The 25801-nt window shown below is 43.9% G+C and overlaps 1 protein-coding gene and 1 long non-coding RNA gene across 5 annotated transcripts in view; one reads left to right on the forward strand and one right to left on the reverse strand.

The window, feature by feature from the left end:
• Positions 1–25801, forward strand: part of pacsin1b (protein kinase C and casein kinase substrate in neurons 1b) — a 63137-nt gene that overhangs the window by 26376 nt on the left and 10960 nt on the right. For all 4 annotated transcript variants that reach the window (XM_046343080.1, XM_046343079.1, XM_046343082.1 and 1 more), the window contains exons 2-3: positions 15598–15716; positions 20719–20875. In XM_046343080.1, coding sequence (XP_046199036.1) covers positions 15657–15716; positions 20719–20875 — 217 coding nt within the window. In that variant the 5' untranslated portion in view covers positions 15598–15656. The remainder of the gene's footprint in view (positions 1–15597; positions 15717–20718; positions 20876–25801) is intronic.
• Positions 1–25801, reverse strand: part of LOC124031618 — a 49562-nt gene that overhangs the window by 23525 nt on the left and 236 nt on the right. The window contains exon 2 of the long non-coding RNA XR_006838144.1: positions 25141–25278. This is a non-coding gene — a long non-coding RNA (uncharacterized LOC124031618). The remainder of the gene's footprint in view (positions 1–25140; positions 25279–25801) is intronic.

Raw genomic sequence — 25801 nt, forward strand, 5'->3', positions numbered from 1 at the left:
AAGGTGGTAGTCAGTCGGTCAGTCAGACAATCCAATCCGCCAGTAGATCTCCAGCGGAGAAAGGCCACGAAGAACGGAGAGGTGTAGTCCAGGGACGCAAAGAGTGGATCCGATCCTGGGTAAACTCTCTTAGGCTACAAAAACACACGTTTAACGGCAACAAAACAAACGGAATAGAGAAGCTTCGGAACTGAGGGTTGAACACATCCTCATGCACGTCTCCATCACAAACCCCCCCTTTCGTGCAGCTGATGCTGGCTATTTAATTGGGAATTAAAGGGAAAGCGCCCTATTGGAAGGAGCTGCACTGAGACGGTTCAGAAAAATTCAGGGCCGTCACACACCCCCTCCCCTGGAAAAAGCCGACCATTGCCCTGGAAGGCACATCTTGGTCGGGGAAACCGAGAAAGGTCTCCTCATCACTTTCCTCTACAAAAAGATTCATTACTTTTTGGAGCTCACGCTCCTCAGCTGAGGAGTCACAGGCCTTAAGGTGCGAGACTTCTGGGTCTGGGAATCCGAGAAAAGTATCCTCACTATCCTCTTCAAAGATATCCAGGACCTTGCGGCGCTCAATCGCCTCAATTCCTCAGCCGAGGGGTAACAGGCCTTAAGGCGTGAGACATGGACGATGCGCATATCTTCACCTGTGTCCTCTTTCACCACTCGGTAGTTCAAAGGGCCCATCTGCTCCACAATCCTATATGGTCCTTGCCATTTAGGAGCGAGCTTGGCCGAGAAGAATTGTTCAGCTTTCGAGTAAGGATGAGAGCGAAGCCACACCCGATCACGAAGCTGGAACTGCATGTCTCGTCTGTTCTTATCATAATTTCTCTTCTGCTTGAGTCGAGCCTGGATCATGTTCTTTGAGACAAGAGCTCTCAAGTCATGGAGATTGCCTACCTGGTCATAGCAAGCAGCGTCTGGAGTAAGCTGCTGGGGCTGTAGCACCATATCCAAGGGTCCTCGGAGAGGACGACTTAGGTTCAGCTCTGCAGGTGTGACTCCAGTGGACTCTTGCACAGCAGAATTCAGGGCAAATCGAAACTCATGAAGGTGCTTGTCCCAGTGTTTGTGCTGGGTCCCTACATAGGAAGCAATCATTGTCTTCAAGGTTCGATTTACTCTCTGTGAGATTGGTCTGTGGGTGATAGGCCGTGGTCAACTTCTGCCTCAGGTTCCATCTTTGGCAGGTCTCCTCAAAGAGATCAGAGACAAATTGGGAACCTCGATCAGACAGGATGTAATCAGGCACTCCCCAGCGAGTCAGGATCTCTTTCGTAAGGATGTTAGAGACGGTCCTTGCTGTGGCCTGACGCAGGGAAAAGAGTTCCACCCACTTTGAATAGTAATCAACAAAAACAAGTATGTACACATTCTGATTGGAGCTTCTAGGAAATGGACCCATCAAATCCACTCCTAACATTTCCCAAGGTCGGGTAACCACCGTTTGCTGCAACATGCCAGCAGGCTTTCTACCTTCTGGTTTGTACATTTGACAAACCTGACAGTTTCGGATGTGTGACTTCACATCCATGCTCAGATGTGGCCAGTACAGTAACGCTTGCAACCGCTTGTAGGTTTTGAACCTGCCCAAATGACCAGCTAATGGGTCTTCATGGAAATGTTGAAGCAGTTGAAGGCGTAGAGTTTCAGGTATGTACATTTGGTAGAGTGTTCTGTGAGGTAGTTGTACAACTCGGTAGACTTTGTCTTCCATGATGGTCAGCTTTGTGGTAGGATTGACCATCTTTTCTCCATCTTCCAGGATAGTCTGGTACAAAGCCTGTACTTCTGGATCATCCTGTTGGGCTTTCCATATGGCCTCATCAGAGATGGGAAAGTCCGTTTTGGGCGAGTCTCGGCTGCTTGACAGGACAGTAGCACATGTAAGATGAGGGCCACCATTATCACAAGCAGGAGCTCTGGACAAGGCATCTGGAACAGTGTTGTATTTTCCTTTCCTGTATTCCACTGCAAAGGTGAACTCTTGCAACCGTAGAGCCCATCTTATGAGTCTGGTGCTTGGTTTGTTGGTCTTGAACACCCACACAAGGGAGGAATGGTCAGTGACCACAGTGAAGTGTCTACCCTCCAAGTAGTACCTCCACTTTTCCAAAGCCCAGACAACTGCAAGGCACTCTTGCTCGGTTGTGGAGTAGTTCCGTTCTGCTCCATTCAATGTCCGACTGGCGAACGCTAGCACTTCTTCAGTGCCAAGTCCAGTCTGTTGGACTAGGACAGCACCAAGTCCAACATCACTTGCATCAGTGTAAACAACAAAAGGGCAATCAAAGTTGGGATGACCTAAAATGGGAGGTGTGACGAGATGTCGTTTCAGGGTTTCAAAGGAGGTCTGGCACTCTGCCGTCCATTGGAATTTCGCTCCTTTTCGCTTCAACGCGTTGAGGGTTCTGCCACCTGGGAGAAGTTCGACACAAACCGATGGTACCATCCAGCCATACCAAGGAACCGTTGAAGGGCCTTGAGTGTGGTTGGCACAGGGAAGTCTTGTACAGCCTTTGTCTTTTCAGAATCCACATGAATGCCGTCGAAAGACACAATATGGCCAAGGAACTTCAGGGAGGTTTGGCAGAAGTTGCTCTTCTTCATATTCAAGGTCAGACCAGCTTCTCGTAGCTTGTCCAACACTGCTTGAAGATCTTGAAAGTGTCTTTCTCTGTTCTGAGAGTAGATAATTATATCGTCCAGGTAGACGAAACAGATCTTCCCTTTGAGCTCACCTAACGCAATCTCCATGAGTATTTGGAAAGTGGCAGGGGCATTCTTTAATCCAAAGGGCATCACCTTAAAGGAAAACAAGCCCTCGGCACAGACAAACGCAGTCTTGTCCTTGCTTTCCTGGTCCATCTCAACCTGCCAATAACCACTATTGAGGTCAAGGGTAGTGAACACAACAGCGCCAGACAATGACTCCAGGATCTCATGGATGGTGGGAAGAGGATAGGCATCAGTCTGGGAAACATTGTTGGTCTTCCTATAGTCCACACAAAATCTAAGACCACCAGTCTTTTTTGGGATGAGGACAACAGGAGCAGCCCAGGGAGAGGAGGAACGTTCTATTATATCTTGGGTTAACATATCATTTATGAGTCCCTTTTGGATGATTAGCTTCGCTGGGGACAAACAATATGGCTTTTGCTTGATCGGCATTTCCTGTGTAAGGAATATTTTGTGCTTCAGGAGCCTGGTGCGTCCCAGCTTTGAAGTACATACATCAGCATTATTCTGCAGCTGTTCCAACAGCCTTAACTCCTCTGGCTGTTCCAGCTGAGCTCTTCTCACAGCCTGTAAAAGGAGATCGTCAGAAGGATTATCGAGGGTTAGTGGTACCGGAGCAATGGCAGAGAAGACTGCCACATTTGAACCCCAATCATGTAACTTTTTTGCTTCTGATTGGTGCGGTATTAACTGAAAGGATGGGGATGTCGATGGGGGGGCGTAGGCAGTGACTCTTGGGGTTTCAGCTCTGGTTAAAGCACCCAGAGAAGGATGGTCATTGCTGCGAAGAGAGTTAGGTGTGTTGGCCTGTTGTGATTTGTGGTTTCTGGAAGGGTTTACTTGATACGGTCTTGGACATCTAGCTGAAGAATGTCCCTTTTGGCTACATCTCCAACAGAACATGAGAGAGGTCTTGGCTGGAGACTCTGGCTGTTGTTGATGGTCTGTCTTGGGTAACTGTTTGGGTGTCTGTTTCTTTCTCTGGTCATATTGCTGTTGGCATTCTCTGTCCTTCTCAAACTGCTGTCCCAAGCGAACCAGTCCATCGACAGTGATGACTGTAGCATTGCCTTGTCTTGGCTGTTCAGAGGTGCCAGCTTGGCCCTCAGTGGTCTGAACAGAAGTGGACACCAGAGAAACTCTGTGTAAGGAGTTGTGCCTAATGGAGGCCATGTCCACAGACAAGTCATCCAACATTTTAACACAATTAGAGAGCTCTGTCTGCAAGTGGTCTACAGTGTTAACCATGGGAGAAAAAACAGAATTAACGTCCTTGAGGACCTCAGTGTGGTGATGTTGCAGGCGCCATTGGAGAGTGGCAGTGAGTTGGTTTCGTTGGTAGTCAAACTGCCTGTCCATGGCACCAGTCATTTCCCGTCTTCCACTCTCACTGAGCTCTGTCAGCGTGTGGGTTAGAGTGCTCAGTGAGTTTCTGAATTCCATGGCACTCTGTTGTTGCTCTTCCCTCAGACATTTGAATTTATGGTGGATAAGAGTTTGGAGATGTTGTTGAGTCCGACGAATATCAAGGATGTCACCTTGAAGTTGTAAGACTACAACCTCTGGAGATAAACCAGACAATGGAGGAAGGTTGGGTGTCAGAGGGAGGACTAGCTCAGTACTTCCACACAGATCCATGTCAATAAGTGAGTAACTGGTTAGACCTCCTGTGGCCTGTGGCTCAGGCCGAGCATTCAGATTCCCAGGGCTCTGGCCCAAATCAACTCCATTATCTCCATTCACATTATGATTTGTATTGTCAGCTTGATGGTCAGAATGGCCCTGTGTATTCCCATTGACAGGTATGACATGGATGAGCACATTATCTTGGGGTGAATCCATTGTTTTAATTCCACACAAAATATTTGCTTTGGTTAGTTCTCAATGTTGAGCGGTCCCATCTGGGGTGCCATTTTTTATGTAACGGTTTTGACTTGAGGTTATTATTTATAGGGGTGCCAGGTAGGTTGTGCCTACCAGAGAAAACATTGGTTTCTCCTTTTAGTTTGGGTGGGAATGAGTCCCATCTGGTCCGTCAAGTCTACACCAATACAAAGGACGTATGTAAAAGTCAGGATGGAAATAAACTTTTCATAAACCCTTAAAACATTGAAAAGAACTTCAAAAACAATTATATTCTGTTGCGTGGGTTGTATTAGCAACAACAATGATTACACACATATATAATAATATCACAATGAGTTCTGGCTCCTCCAGAAATGTCCTGTACCTCGGGCCTAAAAAGAGTCCTGCCCGGTAAAGGAGTTCAGTGAACTCAAGTGACTTTTGTCACGCGATGTTTGTCCGTTCGTTCCGTGTAGCGTAAACCCAGTATTAAACATACAATCAATATAACAATTACTTTACCACAGAACCTTAAAGCGGATCAACTCTTAATTAAGTCCTCAACTACCACTAACTACACAAATCACAGTATACATCACATCCAAACAAATGAAATACCGTATACAAAAAGGTGGTAGTCAGTCGGTCAGTCAGACAATCCAATCCGCCAGTAGATCTCCAGCGGAGAAAGGCCACGAAGAACGGAGAGGTGTAGTCCAGGGACGCAAAGAGTGGATCCGATCCTGGGTAAACTCTCTTAGGCTACAAAAACACACGTTTAACGGCAACAAAACAAACGGAATAGAGAAGCTTCGGAACTGAGGGTTGAACACATCCTCATGCACGTCTCCATCACAAACCCCCCCTTTCGTGCAGCTGATGCTGGCTATTTAATTGGGAATTAAAGGGAAAGCGCCCTATTGGAAGGAGCTGCACTGAGACGGTTCAGAAAAATTCAGGGCCGTCACAACGGCTGCACAGTATTGTTTCTTATCGATGGTGGTTAAGATATCGTTTAGGATCTTGAGCATGGTTGAGGTGCACCCATGACCAGCTCTGAAACCAGATTGCATAGCGGAGAAGGTATGGTGGGATTCGAAATGGTCGGTAATCTGTTTGTTGACTTGGCTTTCGAAGACCTTAGAAAGGCAGGGTAGGATAGTTATAGGTCTGTAGCAGTTTGGGTCAAGAGTGTTCCCCCCTTTGAAGAGGGGGATGACCGCAGCTGCTTTCCAATCTTTGTATCTTTTAGACTAGTTGAGTATCTGGAGCGTCAGCATTGGTGGGTTCGATTACAGGCTCGAAATGGCCAGAAACAAAGACCTTTCTTCTGAAACTCGTTAATCCATTATTGTTCTGAGAAATGAAGAGAAATTGCCAAGAAACTGAAGATCTCGCACAACAGAAAAGCGCAAACTGTCTTTAACCAGAATAGAAAGAGTGGGTGGCCCCGGTGCACAACTGAGCAAGAGGACAAGTACATTAGAGTGTCAAGTTTGAGACGCAGATGCCTCACAAGTCCTCAACTGGAAGCTTCATTAAATAGTACCCACAAAACACCTGTCTCAACCTGCAAAACACCAGACTCTGGGATGCTGGCCTTCAAGGCAGAGTTCCTCTGTCCAGTGTCTGTGTTCTTTTGCCCATCTTAATCTTTAATTTTTATTGGCCACTCTGAGATATGGCTTTTTCTTTGCAACTCTGCCTAGAAGGCCAGCATCCCGGAGTCGCCGGATAATGTATATTCTGCTAATGACCATAGAAAAAAAGAGTAACAGAAGGCGAAATTAGCACAACAAAGAATTTGTATTCAGTGCATGGGGGCCGCCATCTTCATGCACTTCAATTGGACATTGATGGTGTGGCCAGAGAGAGCTAGGCCATTTCAGCTCTGTTCAGCTGGGGAGTGAAGTGGGGTGTGCAGAGCATCAGTATAGTCTCCCAGGGAGGGACTGGTCAGGGTATCCTGTCATTGTTGGTAGAGACCCTAGCGTGCCAGGGCATTTTAATGGCTGTGTTTTGTTGTAGGAAGGTGTGGTCCGGTTAGTTAGTGTCTGATCGGTTTCTGAGGGCAGGCTGGACTTGATATTAAGTTTCAGAGAGAGAGGGAGGCGGTGTATGTCACAAGGAGGTGTCAGAGGTAAAGATGAGGATTATACACTGGATATACAAAACATTGAGAACACCTGTGCCTTTCCATGTCATAGACGGACCAGGTGAATCCAGGTGAAAGCTATGATCCCTTATTGATATGACTTGTTCAATCCACTTCATTCAGCGTAGATGAAGGGGAGGAGACAGGCTAATGATTTTTAAGCCTTGAAACAATTGAGACATAGATTGTTTGTGTGTGCCATTCAGAGGGTGTTAGGAAGGTGTTCCTAATGCTTGGTACACTCAGTGTAGATGAAGTGTTTAGGTTTAAAGAGGGAGTGAGGTATGCTGGGTATTGTCTTCACACACTGCATCGGGAGTTTTGTTGTCTCCTTGGATGTCTCTCTGCTACAGTATTCAGAGTGGAAGACGTTGCATAGAAAAGTGAGTGGAACAATGGAACTAAAGCTGGTAAAGACTAACCCATACACTCAGCTGGCTAATAGTGATGGACTTCACCATTCTATCTGAGTTTATACTCTAGTATCATGGGTAGGGCCATCTGTGAGCAAATCTGCCGGTTTAGAATATCCTCAGAACCCCAGAAATGATTTGAATAGATAGCATCCCTCCTGATTGAGTCTGGCAGTGTGTGTAGCCTATGGGTAATGATTCAGTCTGGCAGTGTGTGTAGCCTATGGGTAATGATTCAGTCTGGCAGTGTGTGTAGCCTATGGGTAATGAATCAGTCTGGCAGTGTGTGTAGCATATGGGTAATGATTCAGTCTGTCAATGTGTGTGTACTGTATGGTAAATTATATGGGATGAGTTGGAATTGAAGGGCCCTGGCTGAGGCCTCCAGGTACATAGGGTTGGTCATCGCTCCTATCTGTTTACACAGTATGGCTGAATAATTGATGATATCTTCTGTCTCTAATGAGCAGGAATCTGATGAGAGCAGCAGGACGCAGCGTCTCCTGCAGGGCCGGTTCCAGGTATAAGCGACACAAGTGGTCGCTTAGGGCCCCAACTTATTATGGAGAGTTAGAATAGTAGAATATACAAGGTGCAAGTTAGACATCTGGTTGGGCATCAGCAATTTTTCTCTTGTTATGGCAGTCACCAACAGTCACTGATAAATTAGTCTAGCCAGTTATCTAAACTAGGAGTCATCATGGCCGAATACCAACCGGTCACAAAGGGCATGTGCCAAGGGGCCCTGACCTCCAGGGGGCCCCCATTTGATTTTAGTCACTCTCACTCAGATATCATTAACATGGCCTAAGTCATGGCAAAATATGTAGAATTTCAGAAAGTTGGCAAAACTGAAAAAAAATAGTCTCTCCACCCCTTGACAAAATAGCACAACATTTGCTGTAAAACTGGAGAAAAAAAGACCTTTGCCCAATGGCAAAATTAGTAGAATTGCATGACATTTGTTATAAAATTGCAACATTTTCTCTCTGTCTCATTGCAAAATGTGTAAAACTGCAAAAAAATGTCCTTTAAAAACGGTAACTCTTTTTTTCACGGATATGCCCAACGTTGCCAAGATCCTACTGTAGTGGGATTTGCGATGCAACATGGGCAGCAATAGTTGGGGACTAGAGGAAGACACAGAAAGTGTGTGTGTGTGTGTGTGTGTGTGTGTGTGTGTGTGTGTGTGTGTGTGTGTGTGTGTGTGTGTGTGTGTGTGTGTGTGTGTGTGTGTGTGTGTGTGTGTGTGTGTGTGTATGCATGCCTTTTCTTTGGCTGAGGGTAATTGAGCCCACAAGACCTACACTTGCACTCCCACTTACATTTGGACTTTAAAAGCCCCAAGATACCTTTTATTGATATCAATTTGCAGTTATCAGTATTGGAAAGTGTTGTTTCCTGAATATTTCCTCTACCTGTCCTCTGGTGTCTCAGTGCTGCGGTCAGAGAGATGTTAAGGCAGCATATTAAGTGTTTATGATGAATAAGCTGCTGCGCTGCTGTGGGTTCTGAGGTGCAGAGAACCTGTCCTGCAGTGGGATTTCACTGTGGCTGGCTGGGAACTGTTGCTATGGACCCCTGATATTCCCACACCGCCCTCGTTCTCCCCCATCTTCCCCCTCTTCTTCCCCCTCTATCCTCCGATGTCCTTACCCTCTTCCCCCGTCCCCCTTTCTTCACACTCCTTCTCCTGTCCTGCCCTGCCTTGCTCAGCATCACTCTGTTTGGCACTCTACCCAGTGATGTTCAAGCATCAGGCCAGGGTGAGTCTCACGATCCCCTCTCTTCTTCTACTCTCTGGCCACTGGGTCTACACAGCAAAGCATAACTGGTCACATTCACAGGAATGACATATTACACAGGCCTATCAGCTGTTATAACAGCATCGTCATGGTACCCTTTCTTTCTTTCTTTCTGGAATGTCCTGATAGCTTTTCCTGGCTGCTGATTATCACTCATTTATTGCTGTCTTATCACAGCACCGAGTTGCTTTCTTGGGCTCATGAATATTCAAATCAGGGTTTTATTATTGGCTTTCTGTCTGCATGTCAAGCATAGGTGTAATAGGTGGCAGGGAAGTCAGGCACAGGAGAGTCAAATGGAGTGTAAATATGGAGTATTTTAATAAAGTTCCACAAGTATGCTCCATAACAATAAATGTACAAACAAACAAAACATGGGTACGAACACCCGACGCGCATCTATACAAACAATAACACTACACTGACAACAAATCAATCTCTGACAAAGACATGAGGGGAAACAGAGGGTTAAATACACAACAGGTAATGAATGGGATTGAAAACAGGTGTGTGGGAAGACTAGACAAAACCAATGAAAAAAGGATCAATGATGGCTAGAAGACCGGTGACGTCGAACGCCGAGCACCGCCCGAACAAGGAGAGGCAACGACTTCGGCAGAAGTCGTGACACTGCATGGCATATTGTAGCTCTCTTTTATTTAAGTGGTGTCAACCAGTATCAATTCCCTCTATTACCTGTCGGATAAGGCCACACCTGTACTCTCTTTCTCTTTCTCTTTCATCACCTCTCCTACTTTACCTCCTTCCTCTCCTCCTACTCCAGGACCTTCCAGTGCAGTGGTTTTATAGTGCCCTCACTCCTTCATCTATCTGTATGTCTGCTTCTCTGTTCACTCCTCACTGCGTCTCACTCTCTTCCCTAACCATGATATGTCACCCTACATCTCCACTATGCATCTGAGTCTCTCTTCTTCGCACGATATTTCTATACCTCAATTTTCCCTGTCTCTCCCACCTCGTTAACCCTAACTGTCTCTGGTCCTACCAATCACTGCGACCCTGTGCCCTCATGATGCCATGGTTAGTATATCCCGGCCATAAACACCCCCTTCCCCCCTCTCTTCTCCTCATCCCGCCTTCTGCCTCCCTCTCTCTTTACCCTCCCTCTCTGTCTGAACCATTCAAGCAAAACACCAGAGGATTATCCACCAATTATTGAGAGACACTCACACTCACACGCTCTCACTCTCTCACACACACACACACACACACACACACACACACACACACACACACACACACACACACACACACACACACATTCATACAACCATACACTGACACACTTCCACTCAACACGTTGCCTGGCCAGACGTGTCTGTGCTCTTGGATAAGACAGTGTCTACGTTGGTTGCCTGTTTGTGTGTGATAATGCCTGCTCAGCTCTCTGAGAAAATGGGGCTCTGAGCTGAACAAAAACAAAGGGGCGAGAAGAGAGGAGTGGAGCCCACGTGCCTCAGAGCTGTATCTGTAGCTAGCCGTCATATCTCGCCTTGCTGATGGGGGTAAGGCTTTTGTTGCTATGACGGAGTGGAGGTAGGGAGGGAGGCTGCCTGCATTCTCCATCATTTTGGGTGCATTCATTTGTCTTGGCTACACCCTAGAGGGGCTTCTCACTCTGGTTAATGCAGTCGGTTGATGGGCTGGTGTGTTTGAGGTTGAAATGTCTGTGTGTGTGTATATTTGGTTGTGTGTGTGGATATGGAGAGATGGAGGTGCATGGTGTGCTTAGTTTACGACTATTAATGAAATGGGTTGTGATCTTCATCGTGGTGTTTGCGTAGGGATGTAGAGGAGGAGACGAGAATTTCGTGTTCCTTTCGATGGTGAATTTGACGAATCAGAATGAATGGGTTTTTACTGCTTTTCTTTTTGTGCGTAACAGTATAGGTGGACTACGTGTTATTTTGTGCAAAAGACGAGTAGGCCCTAATGTACTTCAATTTTAGTTGATTTCAAATGTTGATTTCTATACATATTACAATGGTTTATGACAGAATTTAGAAATGTGCTGTCTGTTAAGCTCTCTCTCAATCTTATTAAGTGCGTTCAGGTGTGTTGGCCGTGCACACTAATTGGCCACACTGGATGTGTGTGTGTGTGTCCTACCATCTAGCCTTGTTCCTAGAGAAGGCTGTCCTACATTATAACAAAATCCTCCTCTTGTGGTTTGATGGATTAAACAACTGTAGTACACATCCAGCTCACACACTTTCCCATGCAGTCAAAGCCCCGTTTTCAACCAAAGCCATTCTGCTTATGTTTTGTCTGGGGAGAAACAGAATGAGTATTTATCGCTCTCTTTCTCTCGCTCATTTTCCCTCTTTCCTTCTCCCATTACCAAAAATATTCTTCCACCCATTGGTTTAGGACTGCTGGGTGACCCATTGGTTTAGGACTGCTGGGTGACCCATTGGTTTAGGACTGCTGGGTGACCCAAATACACATGTATTGCCTCCTCCTCTCCCTGACCACCACACTAAAGTGGGAGCCCTCTTATTGTTTTCAGCATGTCTCTCTCACAGCGTTGCTGAGCCTCAGTCCTCGGGGATGGAATAGTTTCTATACATACAGGGCTGATGATGTGTTATTGCCCACTGCAGGGCAATAGAGAGACAATGCATGTGGCTGCTTTACTGTATGCCTGACTGTCTCTCATGGACACTCCCCTAGCCAGGATTGGTGTTAGCGCTGTGAGGCTCTTGGATAGGAGGTGTTCTGCCTGAGAAAGAGAACAGTCTAATCCAATGTATCAGAAATCAACAAAGATCCATTGACAGAAAGGAAGGCTTGTGAGGTCTGATGGAGGTATGTATCACGGCTAAGACCCAGATGCAGACACAGGAGGTGGATAGTACGAGTCTCAGAGTTTATTACAGTACAAGGGGCAGGCAAAAGGTAGGTCAAGGCAGGCAAGGAGTACAAATCTGAGTCAGGCAGGTACAGGACGGCAGGCAGGATCAGGACAGGCAGGATCAGGGTCAGGACAGGCAGAAAGGTCAGAACTGGGAAGACTAGGAAAACCGAAAACCCGAGCACAGGTAACGCGGAAACACGCTGGTACGACTTGACGGGACAAGACACACTGGCAACAGACAAACAGAAAACGCAGGTATAAATACACATGAGGTAATGGGAGACACCTGGTGGGGGTTGGAGACAATCACAAGACAGGTGAAACAGATCAGGGTGTGACAGCATGAAACTATTAAGTGTTGGAAGCCATACAGAGCTACAGATCTTTGTTCCAATCCACAGTGACTCAACGTCTTGTCTCCAACCCCACTCTCAACTCACTCTCAGTGTGCTCCCTTCTCCCTTGAGCGTGGGCTTGTTTCCCATCTAATGTGATGCTGTATGGCAGGCAGCTCTGTGTTCCACAGAACAGAAGTAGGTGCTCGTCACACACTGTCTCTATAACTCAACCAAGGCTCAGCTCTCTCCGGTGGGACTGAACAGATTCTGTTGTGTATTAACCTCTCCTGCAAGGGTTACACTGCGGTAGTAGTGAAGACACACGACTGGGAACGAGACTAGATGTGTGTGTGTGTGTGTGTGTGTGTGTGTGTGTGTGTGTGCGTGCGTGCACAAGGCCTTCCCCGGTGAGATTGCAGGGTGGATGGGGTGGGGAGTTGCAGTATCGGTTGTGAAAGAAACATCCTGTTGCTCTACAATCTGTAAGTTGTAGGCTCTACTGCCATAAACATTACAGAATATGAGATTTGCCTTGATTAAGGACTTGAACCAACCAGCAACCCTGTGGCCTCTAGACCTCAACGGCAATGTCTCTCATTAGTGGAAAGCATTTTCCCTACTAGCATGTTAGCCTTTCTACTAAGCACTATGTTGACAGTAGAGGCACTGCTGTTCAATAATAACTTATTTTGTTCTGAAGCTAATTATTCCTGAGGTGTTTTTATTAAGGTTTTGAGAAACAGGAACAGTATCTAGCTGGCTCTAGAACCAGCAACCTTTTGGTTACTGGCCCAACACTCTTAACCACTAGGCTACCTGCCTGGCAGACAGACTGAGAGTGTTGCGAATCAGACATGCAGACAGACAGACAGTGACCCCTAAAACTCTCTTGACGCGGCTCGTGGACAGATAGGCAGGCAGACAGACGGATGGACACAGACAGACAGGTAGGCAGACAGACAGAGAGGGATACAGACAGATGTATAGTAACAGACTCCTTAATCTGATAAAAATTGAGTGGACAGCATGCAATTATGTTATTAATTACCCAGTTAGCACATAATGTTCTGAAAACAATTTTTTTTATAGCTTGGTGGGAGCGTGGTTGTCCTATGGTTATTTTGCGTACAACCTTCCCACAACTGTCTGGGAATGGTGCAGGACAGTTACTTAGATATTCAGCAATTCATTTAGAAATCCAGGTATTTCCAAAGGGTTCACATACTTTTTCTTGCCACTGTACATTCCGTTCTCAGCATCAATAAAACTCTCTCCTTAATCTTATTAAGTGCGTTCAGGTGTGTTGGCCGTGCACACTAATTGGCCACACTGGATCTTAATGAGTGATTGATTCCTTTTGAAATGGGGTCTGAATAGAATCAAATGAACAACTTTGTATGCATAAAATAAACATGGCAAGCAAGCTCCATCCTGGTGACACAGTGTACTAATTCCATGGATAGAGAACAAAAGATCATAGGTACTGCCACAATAAATAAATAAAATGTGTTGGCATGAGGTGGCATGGTTAATGCCTAAGCAAATGAATTCCCATGTGTACTATCTGTGCTTGTTGTTCAAAACAGCTAACCCAAACTAAGCCAGCAGTGTTATTAAGTCTTATTGAAACATTCAAATCAAATCTAATCAAATTGGTCACATGTGCCGAATACAACAGGTAGACCTTACAGTGAAACGCTTACTTACTTTTCCTCTGGTTGCATATTTAACACGCTGATAGAAATTTGGTAAAACTGATTTATGTTTCCCTGCGTTAAAGTCCTCAGCTACTAAGACCACTGCATCTGGGTGAGCGTTTTCTTGTTTGCTTATGGCGGAATACAGCTCATTCAAAGTGGTCTCAGTACCAGACTCTTACTGTGGTGGTATGTAAACGGCTACTAAAAATACAGATAAACTCTCTAGGGAGATAGTGTGGTCTTTAGCTTATCATGAGATACTCTACCTCAGGCGAGCAATAGTGTGAGATTTCCTTAGATATCATGCACCAGCTGTTATTTACAAAAATACATAGTCTGCCGCCCCTTGTCTGACCTCTCCTGCCGGTGAAGCTTATAACCAGCTAACTGCATGTTGATAGTGTCGTCGTTTATCCACGACTCTGTGAAGCATATGATATTACAGTTTTGAATGTCCCGTTGGTAGTTTAATCTTCCGCTTGGTCATCTATTTTATTCCCAGAACAGAATGGAAAGAAGTGGGGGTTTATTCGATCGCCTACAAATTCTCAGAAGGCAGCCCGCCCTCCCGCCCCTTTTTCTCTGCCTCTTCTTCACGCAAATTCCGGGGTTCTGGGCCTGTTCCCGAGAAAGCAGTATATGGTTCGCGTCAGACTCATTAAAGGAAGAAAATGATTCTGCCAGTCCATAGTGAGTAATCACAGTTCTTATGTCCAGAAGTTATTTTCAGTCATAAGAGACGGAAGCGGCAACATTATGTACAAAATAATTAAAACAAATGACTTACAAACAATGCAAATAAACGAACAAAAAAACACAATCGGTCGGGGGCACGTAAAACGTCTGCCCTTTTCTCCGGCGCCAAGTTTCAAGGAATTTATTCAAAAACCTCCAAATGACCTTTAAATTATGCTTAAAACAATCACAACACTTAACCTCTTGAAACTCTGGGGACAGTAATTTCATTTTTGGATGAAAAACGTTCCCGTTTTAAACACGAATGTTATCTGAACCATATTTAATACTTTCAAATAATCTATAATTTTCTTTCTCAGAATGTTAATTAAACTTCACAGGAAAACTTTCAAGGAACCTCAGTAAAATGTTCTCAGAACCTCCCTGCAACCTAAACATTTTTGTTCCCAGAACAGGCAACATTTTCACTTCCGTTTTCAGAACATTTAAAAAACATTCAGTTCTACCTGTCAGGAAACGTATGGCTTCATTCCCTGAAACAATGGGAAACCAAAAACATGCGTTCCCACAACTTCCAAGAAACCAAATGTGCTAGCTGGGTACAGTTGACTCCTCCATAATGCAAGGGGCCACATCAGGGATTCCTTTATTAACAGACAAACGGTGCTTTATTAACAGATAAATCAACCTTGTCTTGGCACAATGTCTGTGTACATTCTCAGGATGAGCAACTTGAACACTTTCTTAATACTACCTCGTGTATTTGAAACTGGTAGCTTGGCTGTTGTTTTCTGTTGCTCTTCTGTCATTAGTTCTTTCACATCTTCTACATCTGAATAACATGTCATGATATTACGAAAGAAAGGGAACATTATATTCACAACGACCACTTAAATACTTGGTTTTCAATTCTCACACGCAATCTCTGAAATGGCCTCTTTTCATATTTTTTTTGTAGTTTGGATAAAAGCAACTGATCACCATTGTATTGCTATTATTGACGATCCTCTCTCTCCTCCCCTCAGTGCATGACGACCGTGACTCTGCTGCAGACTCCCACAACCTCCTCAAGCCCTCTAGGATCATGTCGGGCATCTACGATGAGTCGGCCAGCCAGGAGGATGGCACAGACAGCTTCTGGGAGGTGAGAACAGACCACAACTGTTTGCCTACAGAGATACATTCATATAAAGTCAAACAGGCATCCCTTTAAGTGGGATTTGGACCAGTAACCAAGGTGTCCACGCTCTGCATCACCCTCCTATGGCTTTGCGGCAGAGCTGGCAGCGTGACAGGCCGCTGACTAGGGCTGCGGTTGTAGAGGGATTTTGTGTGTGTGTGTGTATGATACAGTATCCCACTCTAGGGACTACTGCTGTTGTAGATTACATGTTTGACAGGTGACCGGAACGTCAGTATGACGTCTTTATATGACGTCTTATTCTGGTAGCAAACTAGTTGAAAAAAGGAAGTATTTTTACTGACCAGAATTACATCTTTTTTTTGACACACCATACAACCAGTTAGTTGGTCATAATTGTAATCTCTCATAAATCATAAATGTGGATATTGAAAAGATTGTTCATTACATTTATATTTGTTTCCATAGGCACCAATACAGTTTAAATCTACAACATATTCTTACTTTTAAAATCGATCAAGCAATGGCAAAAACAAATCTACAACATTTTTTTATTTTTACATCTGCATAAAGTAAAGGACAGATCAAAATTTACTGGCGGGAAGGGGCTGGTCCAACTCAAGGTGTCATAAAAACATAAATTGCCCCCCCCCCCTCCCAAGTTAAAAATATGTTCACATGATTGTAACACCCTCCCCATTCATAGAATGAATCCAAAATAATGTTTACGACCACAAATAACAATAACTGTAGCGACCCTGTGTTTATAAGCGTGGATATCGACTTCGCCACTTCAGCATGCTTTTGTGGCACAGTCGATTCTACGTAAGGCTACAGGCCAGAAGGTTGAGGGTTCACCACAGACAAGCTCACTCTTCCTGCCTGTTTCGTTACACTATGATCAGAGCCGGATGCAGACAATGATCAGCTAGGGGTGAAATCGGATTGTCAACATTTTGATGCCATCTTTTCCGAATGTCATTAAATGTTTTGGTGTTTTGTGACAGATGTCGCTTTCCATTCATCAATTGGCCGCTGCACAATTTGAATTGATTGGTTGCTTTTATTTGTCAGTTAAAAAAGACATACAGTGGGGCAAACAAGTATTTAGTCAGCCACCAATTGTGCAAGTTCTCCCACTTAATAAGATGAGAGGCCTGTAATTGTCATCATAGGGACACTTCAACTATGACAGACAAAATTAGGAAACAAAATCCAGAAAATCATCAGAAAACATTGTAGGATTTTTAATGAATTTATTTGCAAATTATGGTGGAAAATAAGTATTTGGTCAATAACAAAAGTTTATCTCAATACTTTGTTATATACCCTTTGTTGGCAAGGACAGAGGTCATACACATACTTTGCATTCTCCTCCACCATGGCGATCAGGGGCATATTTTAGGACTTTCCAGAGGGCCTGCAACACATCAACCTGAGTTTTCTGGCTTTTCATGACACTTTCTCTAAGCATAAAAAAAATACAAAAAATAAACTATTGGCATAATGTGGGTATGCAGGACACAACAGAACAGTAACGCACAGTAAAATATTCTTAAGAGAATCTACCCCCAAAAATTAATTGTCTATGTCAAATGTATCAACAGCTCACATTTACTTGCCAACTACAATGGAACACACATGAGTGGTAGCGAAGGCATGTTCGCTCCTTTGTCCCTTCATATTGAAGTGGGTCATTAATTCATTGGTTATCACTCTGAAACATTTTATAAAAGAGAATATCAACATTAGACAGGAGTTGGATAATGACAGTATTTTACTCATCTCTAAATGGTAAAGTTATGCTTGATAAAATAACTTTTTATTAACACGTCGTCCCATAATCCTGCGGACATTGTCTCAGACAAGAGGTTCCCCCAATTGAGAACGGCTTGGCAGTCTTAAAAAAAAGAAAAGTAAATGCAAAAAATGGAAGTAGACGTAAAGAGACGATCCAATACTATATATTTCAAAAGCTGTGTTTGTCATATCACTCCTGCCACAAACATAGTTAGAAATGGGTGTTATTGGCTTCCAGTTGAAGCTCGCATCCGCTACAAGACCATGGTGCTTGCCTACGGAGCTGTGAGGGGAACGGCACCTCAGTACCTCCAGGCTCTGATCAGGCCCTACACCCAAATAAGGGCACTGCGTTCATCCACCTCTGGCCTGCTCGCCTCCCTACCACTGAGGAAGTACAGTTCCCGCTCAGCCCAGTCAAAACTGTTCGCTGCTCTGGCTCCCCAATGGTGGAACAAACTCCCTCACGACGCCAGGACAGCGGAGTCAATCACCACCTTCCGGAGACACCTGAAACCCCACCTCTAAGGAATACTTAGATAGGATAAAGTAATCCTTCTCACCCCCCCCCCCCTTAAAATATTTAGATGCACTATTGTAAAGTGGCTGTTCCACTGGATGTCATAAGGTGAATGCACCAATTTGTAAGTCGCTCTGGATAAGAGCGTCTGCTAAATGACTTAAATGTAAATGTAATTTGCAAAGCTGTTCCTCTTATCTGCATTCTGCACACGTGTTTGCATTTTGCTTTATTAATTTCATATGTATATACTATATTCTATTATACAGTGTCTTAGTCAAATGCCACTCCAACATCGCTCATCCTAATATTGATATATTTCTTAATTCCATTATTTTACTTTTAGATGTGTGTGTATTGTTGTGTATTGCTAGATAGTACTGTACTGTTGGAGCTAGGAACATAAGCGTTTCGCTACACCCACCGTAACATTCTTCTTGCGCTTCATTAGCTGAATAGCATGTACCTCTTGGGGAATCCAGTCTCAGTGAGACCTGATGCAAAGGAAGGGGTGGTTCTGCTCACTCCTTTCCATGGGATGTGGCAGAATAGGTCACTGCTAACTGAGTGGGTGGCCAAGCACTGCTGTAGAGGCCATGGGAGAATCTCAATTTCATACTCTTTGCGTCCTCTCCCCTCACTTCCTTCTCAAAACCCATTGGATGAGAAGGACAGAGGAGCGAGGTGTATGCAATTGAGATTCTCCCCTTGCATCAGGTCATTGACATGTTTCAGGAGCTATAAAAACTGAGACTAATCATAATTAACCATTACCTAAGGTCTTCACTAAGTTGGACTTAGAATAGCAAGTACATTGACTATGTTGCCCCTCAGCAATCTTGCAGTCAGACAGACAGACGCAGAGAGATAGACAGCAAAACATAGACTGTTTACATTTCTCAGTCAGCAGACTGGATAACTAATGTACTCCTTCCCTTTGTTCCATCCTCCATCCTTCCTTCCAAGCTAGAAGATTCCTGTTTTTTTAAAGTAATCAGGAAATGAAATAGGCAGTTGACAGGTGTATTGTTAGAATTAGTGTTGAAGGGGAGCAGGGATAGGCTAAATGTATTGTCAAATACAAAATTCACAAAAATACCTGATGAATGAAGAAAAACTTCACATCCACATTGGGGGTACACGTTTCAAGAAAAAGGCCAGCTTATGTCTCACACACAATCAATGTTTCCTATATGTGTATTCATTAACCATCTCTCTCCCACACACACACAGCTAGCATGACTAAATGTTGACATGACAATATTCACACACACACATACACACAATTACTGTCACTAACTAAACCTATATAAAAAAGCTAGCTAGGTACAACCAATGGCTACAACAGGTACAAATGTAAATGTACATAGACGATTAGCCAGAGAGCTAACGTTAGCTCCTTATTTAGCTACTGAAAAATGCCTACCTCCATATTTAGCTACTGAAAAATGCCTACCTCCTTATTTAGCTACTGAAAAATGCCTACCTCCTTATTTAGCTACTGAAAAATGCCTACCTCCTTATTTAGCTACTGAAAAATGCCTACCTCCTTATTTAGCTACTGAAAAATGCCTACCTCCTTATTTAGCTACTGAAAAATGCCTACCTCCTTATTTAGCTACTGAAAAATGCCTACCTCCTTATTTAGCTACTGAAAAATGCCTACCTCCTTATTTAGCTACTGAAAAATGCCTACCTCCTTATTTAGCTACTGAAAAATGCCTACCTCCTTATTTAGCTACTGAAAAATGCCTACCTCCTTATTTAGCTACTGAAATGAAAATATAATAGGCATATTTTCAAGGTCAAATTCAGGTGCAATAATATGACTAATTATTGATTAAAAAAGGGGGTTTTGTAAACCCTGGTAAATTGTAATAGGATATTGAAATAAAATGCATAGGTCTGTGTTATTTGTTCAAACCTGAAAAGAAATGTAGTTAGTCATAATTGAACATCAACATTGCATTCAGTTGAACAGAAGAAAATGTACAGCACAATAAACCGTGTAATTGGCTAACACAGACAAAATATTACCATTAGAATCCAACACACACAGTAAGCAACCAGATGCCATTAATAAAACAACCATTATTTCATTGTACCACAGTTTTACAAAAATGCACTGCCGTTAAAATGCAGTAAGGGTATCCTGTATTATTGTGCACTTTTATCTTACATACTGGTTGCCTAGAACAAACGTTATGGAAGTGAATGTGCACTTTTCAATTAGGTGGACAGAAACTACAAAAAACCCTACAATGGCCTGTAGTAAAAGCAAAAGCATCAGAGATTCTCTAAATTAGGGACCATCTCTGACAGCTTTAGGACCGCAGAGACTGTAACACAGTTTAGCTTTTAATAAGCTAACAAATTCGATAGAGGTTAAATGTATCACATTTAAAAAAAAATGTATTTGAATTTCATCCCCTGCTGAATAAAAAACTAAAATGGCCCTACTCCTGAAAAAGTGAATCGGGCTGGATGAGCTGAAATGGACTCGGCCAGTGCCCAGAGTAATATGATTCTGCCGGACCCGGGAAGAGCTCTGCCCACATGAAGCCCTCCGAGTCCTTGCCAAATACTATACAGCCAATGTAGATACCGGAATTACCATAAATGGGCTTTTAAGGTGGAATGTGTTGAATGTAATTGAAATGCCTCTCATTCTGGTGCCTATGAAAGGTGGGGAACTACAAGCGTGCTGTGAAGCGGATTGATGACGGCCACAGGCTCTGCAATGACCTGATGAACTGTATACAAGAGCGTGCCAAAATTGAGAAGGCCTACAGCCAGCAGCTGACCGACTGGTCCAAGAGATGGAGACAGCTGGTGGATAAAGGTACGAGGGGAGGAGGGGAGACACAAACCCAGCAGCTCACAATGTTGGTGCCCAGTTAGCAACAAAAAAAAGATGTCTAAATGACATATTTTCCAGACATTGAAGTTATGTTCATTTTAGGTTCAGAATAAAAGGTCAAAATAAACACATTTTCTGGATGTTGAAAATAATTATTTTCCGGACGTTGAAATTTTCGGTTCTGAATGAAAGTTGAATAAACATAATTTACAGACATTGAAAATACCTATTTTTGGTCATTGGTTCTATGTCTAATTTCAACTGCACATATTGTACATGCTCAATGAAGTAAGAATTATATCACAATAATCCATTTCTAATCCATTTAATCACGGAAGGAGGAGCCGACCAAAGATTGCAACATATAATATTTATTATTGCTTCCCTTCTGTCACATGCACTTATGTTAGCTTTTTCAAAAGCTTTCAAACTGGCAGCAATGATGAAGTCCAACCTACTTTGCTTCTTCGTTGGGGTTTTATGGTGGTGCAATATTAGGTGCAGTACCACCACCTACATGGCTGGAGTATGTTGGAGACTATGGAGGTATTCTACACTTTGCACTGTAATCTAAAAATGATTTATTTAACCTTTTATTTAAGAACACATTGTTATTTTACAATGATGGCCTACCCCGGCCAAACCCTCCCCTAACCCGGATGACGCTGGGCCAATTGTGCGCCACCCTATGGGAATGCAGGAAGGAAATGATTGCTGAGAGAATTACAATTTGTTCTGGACTAGGGCTTTCATCAGCTGGTGACTGTCAAGCAAATAACTACTGGTCTCATGGTAATTGACCGTTAATTAACATAAATACACTTAGCATCTCCTGGCTTTCACACGGAGCCTACAAGCCACTGATGCAGACCTTTGGAACATCTACATTTTTTTAAAGTATAGTAAATCCATGTAATGTAGCCTACACCTTCACAAAAAAATCCATTATTTATTTTAGACGGGTCTAAAAAATGATGATATGAGGAAAATGTAGTCTATTTCAGAAGGACAGCATTTTTACGCAGTGAGGCTGACACAACAGATGAACGTTTAGCTTAAAATGTTGATAAACTATTAGGCGATTTCTTCACATTATAAGCGCTGCAATGCACACAAGGCAGTATGCTATATTAATTTTCCGTTAGCGGGAAAACACCATGATCAAAAGTTACTGCAAATGCGATTATGCTTTTATTATAAAGGTGCATTTATGTGAAAAAGATCTTCCCCAATCTTGAAACTCATGCACTGCTTACATATGTCAGTTAGGCTCTACACCCCTTGTAAAGCAGATTAATGTGCTTAATTTTAAGAAGATATTAGGCCACTTTAGTTGTGATACAAACCTTATCAAAACATCTAGGCCTTATGGGCTAGACTACTTGAGGTGTGCGATTATGACTAGAAAAAGTCAACAAAGAAAGGCATTATTTCTTGCCTTATGCTGGGCATCATTCACAAGTGATACATTTAATTCACAAGCTAATATTGTTGCCCATCAGACTATTCTTGATTTAATCTTGTCTTTACTTATACTAAATAATATATGTGTGAAATCTGTTTTGATTTAGAATGCACCATTATCATGCACCGGTCTCGAAACAGGGGCAGCGGAAAAAAATACATGTCATCTATGCACTTAAATAGCGAAAGGAGGACACTTTTCCCGTGGTTCATTTTCATGACTGCCAGGTAGGCTATATTCCTGTTGTAAATATAAGCAATGTACTTAATATTAGAAAAGTTTAGAAATAAACATAGTAGGCCTAGCCTTTAGAAAGCTCATGGGATTCTCCTCTTTTTAATAGAGGCCATCACTCTGTTTTCTTGCATGGCCTATAGAAATGTTGCACAAAATGAGCTCATGGGCTCTCATGAAGTGTTTGACTATATTTTCGATTAGATTTGCATTGATGTCAGGGTGATTATAGGGACAATAGAATTTTTAAATTTTACCTTTATTTAACCAGGCAAGTCAGTTAAGAACACATTCTTATTTTCAATGACTGCCTGGGAACAGTGGGTTAACTGCCTGTTCAGGGGCAGAACGACATATTTGTACCTTGTCAGCTTGGGGGTTTGAACTCGCAACCTTCCAGTTACTAGTCCAACGCTCTAACCATTAGGCTACGCTGCCGCCCTGGGTACCAGGCAGTTAGCAAGTTTGGTAGGCTACTAACCATCAGCAGCATCATAGCTTGAAGAAGCCTAATTAGCATGACTAGGTTACATGGAATTCGACTGCCTTCATGACTTGTGACCGCCAGTTTGGCGGTACATTTACATTACATTTAAGTCATTTAGCAGACGCTCTTATCCAGAGCGACTTACAAATTGGTGCATTCACCTTATGACATCCAGTGGAACAACCACTTTACAATAGTGCATCTAAATATTTTAAGGGGGGGGGGGGTGAGAAGGATTACTTTATCCTATCCTAGGTATTCCTTAAAGAGGTGGGGTTTCAGGTGTCTCCGGAAGGTGGTGATTGACTCCGCTGTCCTGGCGTCGTGAGGGAGTTTGTTCCACCATTGGGGAGCCAGAGCAGCGAACAGTTTTGACTGAGCTGAGCGGGAACTGTACTTCCTCAGTGGTAGGGAGGCGATAATATGGTCACCCAGGTATACGGTTATTCCCAGGGATGTGATCGTTCTTCTGATCGTTTGCCTTTGATGTCGTTAGGTTTGACAGCGAAAGAGGACGTGATCTGTCGTTTCTGCTGGAGGACAGTTGAGACATGAACCTGTCTTGTTTTTTCCTATCTCATGGAGACGGTGGTTGAGGCCGTTGTGACCTATTCACAATGGGTGATGATGGTTTCTGATCATCTTGAAATTAATTTGTGGTTATTGCTTATTGAAACCAGCGGATGAATGGAGTGCAAATGTCTTCCTTTTCCCCTGCTGTTCATTCCTTTTGCCGTTAGTCGAACAATAGGTCTGGCCTACTGCGGGTGGCCTACTGGCCTACTGTGGGTGGCCTACTGCGGGTGGCCTACTGCGGGTGGCCTGCTGCGGGTGGCCTGCTGCGGGTGGCCTGCTGCGGGTGGCCTGCTGCGGGTGGCCTGCTGCGGGTGTGCAAGAGCATGCCCCCATCCACATCGATGGGCCTGTAGTGGAGTGGGTAGAAAGCTACATGTTCCTTGACGTCCACATCACCAAGGACTTAAATGAACATGGTCCACACAGTCCCGAAGAGGGCATGGCAGTGGCTCTTCCCCCTCAGGAGGCTGAACATTTTTGGCCCTCAGATCCTCAAAAATGTCTACAGCACCATCGAGAGCATCATCGAGAGCATCTTGAGTGGTTGCAAATCTACCTCAGTACCTCCGACTGCAAAACGCTACAGAGGGGGGAGCAGAGAGCCCAGTACATCACTGGGGCCGAGCTCCCTGCCATCCAGGACCTCTATGTCAGGCGGTGTCAGAGGAAGGCCCAACTCCAGCCACCGAAGCAATAGACTGTTCACTCTGCTCCTGTCTGGAAAACAGTAGCAGAGCATTGGCTCTCGGATCAACATGCTGAGAGACAGCTTCTACCCCCAATTAATTAAATGGTTACCCGGACTACCTGCAGTGACTATTTGCACACTAACAAGGCTATACACTCAGGGGCCAGTTAAGTAGGTATACCACCCCGTTCACAGTGAGTCAAGGGGCCGTGGCTTGCAATATAAAGCAGGCAGACAGGCATCGAGGCATTTAGTTATGTTTGATTCAACCTTAGAATGGGCAAAACGAGTTACCTAAGCGACTTTAAGTGAGGTATCATCGTCAGTGCCAGGCCTCTTGGGATTTTCACGCATGACAGTCTCTAGGATTTACATAGAATGGTGAGACAAACAAAAAATAACCAGTCAGCGGCAGTCCCGTGGTTGAAAACAGCTTGTTGATGAAAGAAGAAGAAGAAGAATGGCAAGAATCGTACACCTTGTACAATCCATTCCGCGAAGAATTCAGGCTGCTCTGCAGGCAAAGGGTGTCCGACCCAGTACTAAATGGGTATACCTGATAACCTGGCCACTGAGTGTATGTAAACACTACTCACTCACACACTACTGCCCGACTTTGCTTTTATATGGCAATTTTGCTTGGAATTCTGACTTTGTTTTCTCAGGATGTTGGTTCAATCATTTCCTACGACCGACAACATTTCTGGATCATGAATCGAAAGCTACACACTTATCTCTCAGCCTCCCTGATCTGGAATAAAACATTCACTCCTTTGTTCCCTGCACAGCAGGCTTACTTGTTGCTGCTGACAAGGATAACTGAAAGCAGCTCCGGTGATGAAGAAGAGGAAGAAAAGGGGGATCTCAAAGCTCAGCAGAAAAGACGTGCTACACGGTCTCCTCTTCCTAGTATCCTGATGGCCTATGTCCAATCGCTGGAAAATAAAAGTTGTGAAATCAGAGCAAGGCTTCAATCACAGAGGGACATCAGGGAATGCTGTGTTTTTTTTTTTTTACAGAGGCATGGGTTATAGACGATACACTTGACTCTGCTAATCAACCAGACGCCGTTTCCATTTTCCGTATGGATCAAATGGCGACTTCAGGTAAGCCTCCCGAGTGGCGCAGCAGTCTAAGGCACTGCATCTCAGTGCTAGAGGCGTCACTACAGACACCCTGGTTCAAATCCAGGCTGTATCACAACCGGCCATGATTAGGAGTCCCATAGAGCGGCGCACAATTGGACCAGTGTCGTCCGGGTTTGGCCGGTGTAGGCCATCATTTAAATAATAATTTGTTCTTAACTGACTTGGCTACTTAAATAAAGGTAAAAAAAAATACAAAAAATATTACAAAAAATAATAATAATAATAATAATAATAATATATATAATAAAGTAAGATGTTTCATCATCAACAATTCCTGGTGTACTGAAGTTGAAGACATGCAGACCCCACC

Source organism: Oncorhynchus gorbuscha, linkage group LG03 (genome assembly GCF_021184085.1).
Source record: "Oncorhynchus gorbuscha isolate QuinsamMale2020 ecotype Even-year linkage group LG03, OgorEven_v1.0, whole genome shotgun sequence".
NCBI classification, from domain to species: Eukaryota; Metazoa; Chordata; class Actinopteri; order Salmoniformes; family Salmonidae; genus Oncorhynchus; species Oncorhynchus gorbuscha.